Source organism: Chiloscyllium plagiosum, chromosome 29, assembly GCF_004010195.1.
Source record: "Chiloscyllium plagiosum isolate BGI_BamShark_2017 chromosome 29, ASM401019v2, whole genome shotgun sequence".
Lineage (NCBI taxonomy): Eukaryota > Metazoa > Chordata > Chondrichthyes > Orectolobiformes > Hemiscylliidae > Chiloscyllium > Chiloscyllium plagiosum.
Window position 1 is genome coordinate 241,539 of NC_057738.1, and position 6,000 is coordinate 247,538.

The 6,000-nt window shown below is 39.2% G+C and overlaps 1 protein-coding gene across 5 annotated transcripts in view; it reads left to right on the plus strand.

The window, feature by feature from the left end:
• The window catches only part of LOC122564312 (phosphatase and actin regulator 1-like), a 314,771-nt gene that overhangs the window by 186,143 nt on the left and 122,628 nt on the right, over positions 1-6,000 (plus strand). For 4 of the 5 annotated variants that reach the window (XM_043718983.1, XM_043718986.1, XM_043718984.1 and 1 more), the window contains one exon: positions 2,889-3,011. The exons of the other annotated variant lie outside the window; for it this stretch is intronic. In XM_043718983.1, the coding sequence (XP_043574918.1) occupies positions 2,889-3,011 (123 nt within the window). The remainder of the gene's footprint in view (positions 1-2,888; positions 3,012-6,000) is intronic. 5 annotated transcript variants of the gene reach the window in all.

A 6,000-nucleotide genomic window follows, 5' to 3' on the forward strand; every position in this document is an offset into this window, starting at 1 on the left:
TGTACATATCAAAGGAGTTAATACGAACAATAATCATAATTTTCTATTTACTAAATTTTGTAGTCTAACACATCAATTATGTTTTTCAAGATGTTACCACATTTGCATTGAAGTAAATAATAGTCTTCTGCTTTTAACGGTTAACTGAAGTATTAGTTCTGAAATGCAATCAACAGTACTTAACAGATATGCACAATTTACACAATTCGGCATGAATGTCAATGGCAGAATGTGAAATGCATAATAATTTCTCACATCAGTATCAATCATATAAAACTGTATAAAGGAACAAGTTCCTCAACATGAAAAGAACAATTAAAGTAAGGAATCGGTAATTTGAGGTAAATTGAACCAGCATTCCTACATTGCTACATTTTCATGCAGTTAGTCCAAGTAATGCTGGAGAGAGAGAGAGGCTTGTGTAAATATACAAATTTGGGAGTATTCACAGACATGTACAAACTAAGGCGTATTGGATTTGCAAAACATTAAATGCATATGTGCATATACACATGGAGTGTCAGTTAACCCAGCTTTAATGCCTCTTAATGAATTGAAATCATGTTCATAATATTCAACACATTTTCAGCTATGGAATTCCCCTTTGATCTTAGATTTGAATCTTCCAGATAACTCAGGTTTATAAAAATGTTATAAAATTATCTGCATAAAAGAGCTGGCTGGAAGCAAGCAAATATGGGAAGATATGGGAAGCATTGGCAAGATAACGGGCGGCACGGTGGCACAGTGGTTAGCACTGCTGCCTCACAGCGCCAGAGACCCGGGTTCAATTCCCGCCTCAGGCGACTGTCTGTGTGGAGTTTGCACATTCTCCCCGTGTCTGCGTGGGTTTCCTCTGGGTTCTCCGGTTTCCTCCCACAGTCCAAAGACGTGCAGGTCAGGTGAATTGGCCATGCTAAATTGTCTGTAGTGTTAGGTAAGGGGTAAATGTATGGGTGGGTTGTGCTTCGGTGGGGCAGTGTGGACTTGTTGGGCCGAAGGGCCTGTTTCCACACTGTAAGTAATCTAATCTAAAAATATTTTGCCAGTTGAATTGAGCCATAAGACTTAAAATGTTTTGATTTTGTGTTTTCCAATATCCTACATTGAATTAGATTTTAGTATTGCATTACTCAGGTTTACTATTCTGTTTAAGCTTTACATTTCTAATTACTTTTTTTGTTCAATAATACAACCATAAAAGCTTGTAGCACCCTCAATGATCTTCGGCCACGCAATGATCCTATTTCCAATGACAAATGTTAACTGCAGTATTGCTTTTCAAGCCAGAGCACACAAATGTCATAGTTTAGTGTAGAACTGAGTCCATGCTTTCAATGGAGAGTTTTGTGCAAACCAAACACAGATTGAAGAAGCAGAGTCAGTCCTGTAGCTCTCTCTTCAATCTGCACTCCCTTCAAGTGTGGTCTTGCTGGGATATGGGATCATTACTTCTTCATTTATAACAGAGTAATACCAGCATTGGCAAGATATTTCATCTTTTACCAGTGCGTGTTTTAACATCTCCCATGTCTTGTATCCATGTTAAGAGTGTGGTGCTGGGTCAGGCAGCATCCGAGGAGCAGGAAAATCGATGTTACAGGCAAAAGCCCTTCATCAGCCCTTCCTGAAACATCGATTTTCCTGTTCCTCAGATGCTGCCTGACCTGCTGTGCTTTTCCAGCACCCCACACTTGACTCTAATCTCCAGCATCTGCAGTGCTCACTTTCGCCTTGTATCCATGTTAGCTCAGTGTATGTGGTTGTTAACATGATGGCAAATTATATTGTATTTTGGATAGGTTCAAGTTACATATATTTTACTAATTTTACTTAAGAATAAATTTCCTAAATCATTTCAAGTTATAACCTTCATGTTAGCAGGTCAAAGAAACATTTTTTCTCATGGTCTGGCGAGATTTAAGTATGGGTTTCTTCGGAAGTAGAATGGGGTAACCCAAGGCCCTGCCCTTTTCCTCACTACCTGTCTCCAATATTTGCTATTTTTCCATCAAGTAGTTATGAAAGCTATGAAGCTTCTGCCCACTGATGGTGTCAGAAGTGAGGGAACAATCAGCACTGTGTCTTCAAAAGTACATGATGTAACATTTAAAGTGATAAAGAATAATTTAGTGAGACTACTGTCAAGTTATCTCAGTAATAGTGATTGCAGGTCACAGACACAGAGGTCAACAGCCCAATTTATATCATTCACAATTTTATGCTCATTAATTTAAGTAATTTAAAAATGTGCATTCTAAACCAGTCCTGTGGGAGATGTTATTTGTTGAAATTGTGCCTGTAAAATTCAGGAACAAATTCTGAATGTAATAATCTGAGAAATCTGCAATAAAACTATTTTTTTTAACTCATGAGTTAGACTGTATGAAATAGTTGGTGACTGTCAAATGAATGTCACAATGTGATCTACTCCATGGACTGCAGGTGATACACAACTGATTGCAGACATTATCAACCAGGCCCTTCACTTGTAGGGCCATCATTACAATGAATTGGGAATGCTGAACATCCAGACAACACTGCAACATAAGGTCCATGTGTACATCAGAATCAACTCAGTTGCTTTGAAGGGACCAATCACACTGGTTCAGATTTATGAAGTTCACTAAGGAATCAGTCTGAATCAGCCACTCTGTAGAGCCAAGGGCTAAATAAGGACCACTGTAGTTTATTATTCCCTAAGAAAGTGTTTTCTATCTGATCCTCACTCCTGAGAAGGCAGATCTCCACACTGAATATAGCTGCACTCACTTGCGCTGCCATATTGTCACTGGTTCTCACAAAAGTATCAAATATAACCACTTCAGGATTTTGATTTCAGAGTTTAAAAAGATTTCCCATTTTACATTTTTCTTCCCCTCTTTTAGGTTTTCCTGCAGCCTACACCATACCTCGGCTGAGAAGGCAGACAGACAGGCAGGCAGCCTACTCCCACGACTCTACCATTGGCGCTTGTAAGAGACCAGTGGGACATATGAGAGTGATCTGGGGTGAGTTGCCTCTGTCTCTCACTTCCTGTGTGAAAGAGCCTGCACTCAGTACGTGGTTGTTAGGGTGTGGCTAAAATCAGGAATTTGTCATTCAGGAACCCACGACATCCACAACAGACTGCTGCAATTTAAATATATCATACTTGCCTTAAGTTCTCCATAACTCACGTTTCAAAGTGTGTGTGGTTTTCTGATTTACACAAGACACATGAACACATCACTTTGCCTGTGCAATGTATATGTAACTGATATTTTAAACAGGTTATTTTTAGTATCTTATTTTTTGAATTATGTAGATTGTTACAACTGTTGGTTGGAATGAGAATCCTGTTGGATAAGATCTTAGATTTTTAAATCCTCTACAAGATCTATGTTAAATGAGATGAAAATTTTTTTGGGGGGGGATATAAGCACATTTTAATGTCAGTTTATACTGCCCATCCCTAGTTAAGTGTTTAAGGTGGATGGGGTGCCAATCAGATAAGCAGCTTTGTTTTAGATTGTAGAGGATTTTTCAACATACCCCTGCTGTGTGCCTTGTAAATGGTGGACAGGCTTGCGGTACTGGGACATGAGTTATTTGTGCAACTTCTGATATGCTGTTGTATCAGATCCAATGAAGCTTCCAATCAATGATTACCCACAGGATGTTGATCGTAGATAATTCAGTGATGTTAATATCATTGGAAGGTGCTTAGATTTTCTCTTGTTGAAAGCTAGTCTATAGCACTGTTATGAGGCAAATGCCACTTGTCAGTCATTCTGAATGCTTTCCACATCTGTACAGGCACAATCTGCTTGATAATCTGAGCAGTTGTGAATGGTATTGAAAACTGTAAAATTGTCAACTGACATCCCTCTAAAGTTTATGTTAGAGGTTTTTAGAGTCATAGAGATGTACAGCATGGAAACAGACCCTTCAGTCCAACCAATCCATGCCGACCAGATATCCCAACCCAGTCTAGTCCCACCTACCAGCACCCGGCCCATATCCCTTCAAACCCTTCCTATTCATATACCCATCCAAACGCCTCTTTTTTTTATAGATATTTTTATTAGAAATTTAACATTTTTACAAGTTTACAAAAATAAACAAAACTCTCAAGTACAAACATTGATATACAATTAAATCTTAAATATATAATAACCAAAATTTAACAAAAGAAAAATACCGAGAAAGAAAAAAAAACAAAACTCAACTAACTATTAATCTAACCTACAACTAACCAGACTGTATATTTAAGTCTCTTACATTATACTTTGTTTTACATTACATTACAGTGTGGAAACAGGCCCTTCAGCCCAACAAGTCCACACCGACCCGCCGAAGCGCAACCCACCCATACCCCTACATTTACCCCTTACCTAACACTACGGGCAATTTAGCATGGCCAACTCACCTGACCTGCACATCTTTGGACTGTGGGAGGAAACCGGAGCACCCGGAGGAAACCCATGCAGACATGGGGAGAACGTGCAAACTCCACACAGTCAGTCGCCTGAGGCGGGAATTGAACCTGGGTCTCCGGCGCTGTGAGGCAGCAGTGCTAACCACTGTGCCACCGTGCCGCCCACTTTTTAAAAAGGTTTTGTGATTTACATATGAAAGAATTGAAACCAACATAGTCATTCTCAAAGATGAGAGACTTAACAAACAACCCAGATCTTTTTCAATATATTAGATTAGAAATAAGAGAAAGAGAAAAAAAAACAAAAAAATAATGGATAACATAGAAATTGAGATACATGCTCAGAATGTGTTAACATCAGATGTAACAAAACCCGTATTCGTGCGGGATTCCTCTCCCAAGGGGCCCCGGACCAGCCAGGTTTGTAATCTCAGTTAAATAAAAGCCCTTGTTAGGATAGCCGAAATATCTGTATTCATATAATTCAAGGAGGGCTACCATATTTTATAAAATAATTCGGTCTTTCGATGCACCATATTTGTAAGGAAGTCAAGGGGAATACATTCCATAATTAATCTGTGCCAATTTGAAAGTCTGGGGGGGCCCTCAGCCACCCAGTTTACCAAAATATTTTTCCTTGCACAGAAAGAGAGAATAGAAAATAGTGCATGTCTAGGGAGGGAAAGTTCGAAAAGCCCAAAAGGAGAGATACAGGGTCCATTTTAATTGCTGTTCCTAAAATTTCTGTCAGGGTACTTGCTCAGTCCAGTATCTACGGATCTTATGACAGGTCCATAGGCAATGTACAAGAGTGCCCACCTCTATTTTACATTTGGGACACATTGGAGATGCTCCTGCCTTAAATTTTGCCAATCGATCCGGTGCTACATGGGCCCTATGAAGTATCTTCAGCTGGATAGCCTGAGTTCTGTTACAGATGGTGATTCTTCTGGCATTTTCCCAAATGTCATTCCACGTTTCTATAGAGATTTCTAGTCCCAATTCCTGATCCCATGTTTTAAGCAGATTGTCCATATCTCCCGATACTTCATCATGTAGTAAATGATAAATAGTACTAATGGAAGATACCCCCACTGGTCGTAGTATTCTACATTCTCTATCTGATTTATAAAGACTATCTAATAACGTAGTCTTCTTCTGTATATAATCTCGAATTTGGAAGTATCAATACAGGTCTCCATTAGGTAATCCGAATTTCTGATGCAGCTATTCAAAAGACATCAGGACCCCATCCTTAAATAGGTCCCCTAGACATGAGATACCCCTGGATCTCCAGAGTTTAAAAGTGGCATCTGTAAACCCCGGTTGGAATCCCCATGCTCCCACTATCGGCGCATAGGGGGATGTTTTATGTGAGTTGCCCTCATTTTGCCGCATTGTATTCCAAGCTTTAATTGTGTTTAGTATTGTAGGATTTTTACAGTGATCCGTAATGATTTTCCTCTTGTCTGAAAATAAAAGGTTAATAAGTGGGCATTTTACTTGAGAAGCCTCGATGTCCAGCCAGATTGATTGTGGATCAAACAAGACCCAATCAGCTATGTAACTTAATAAGGAAC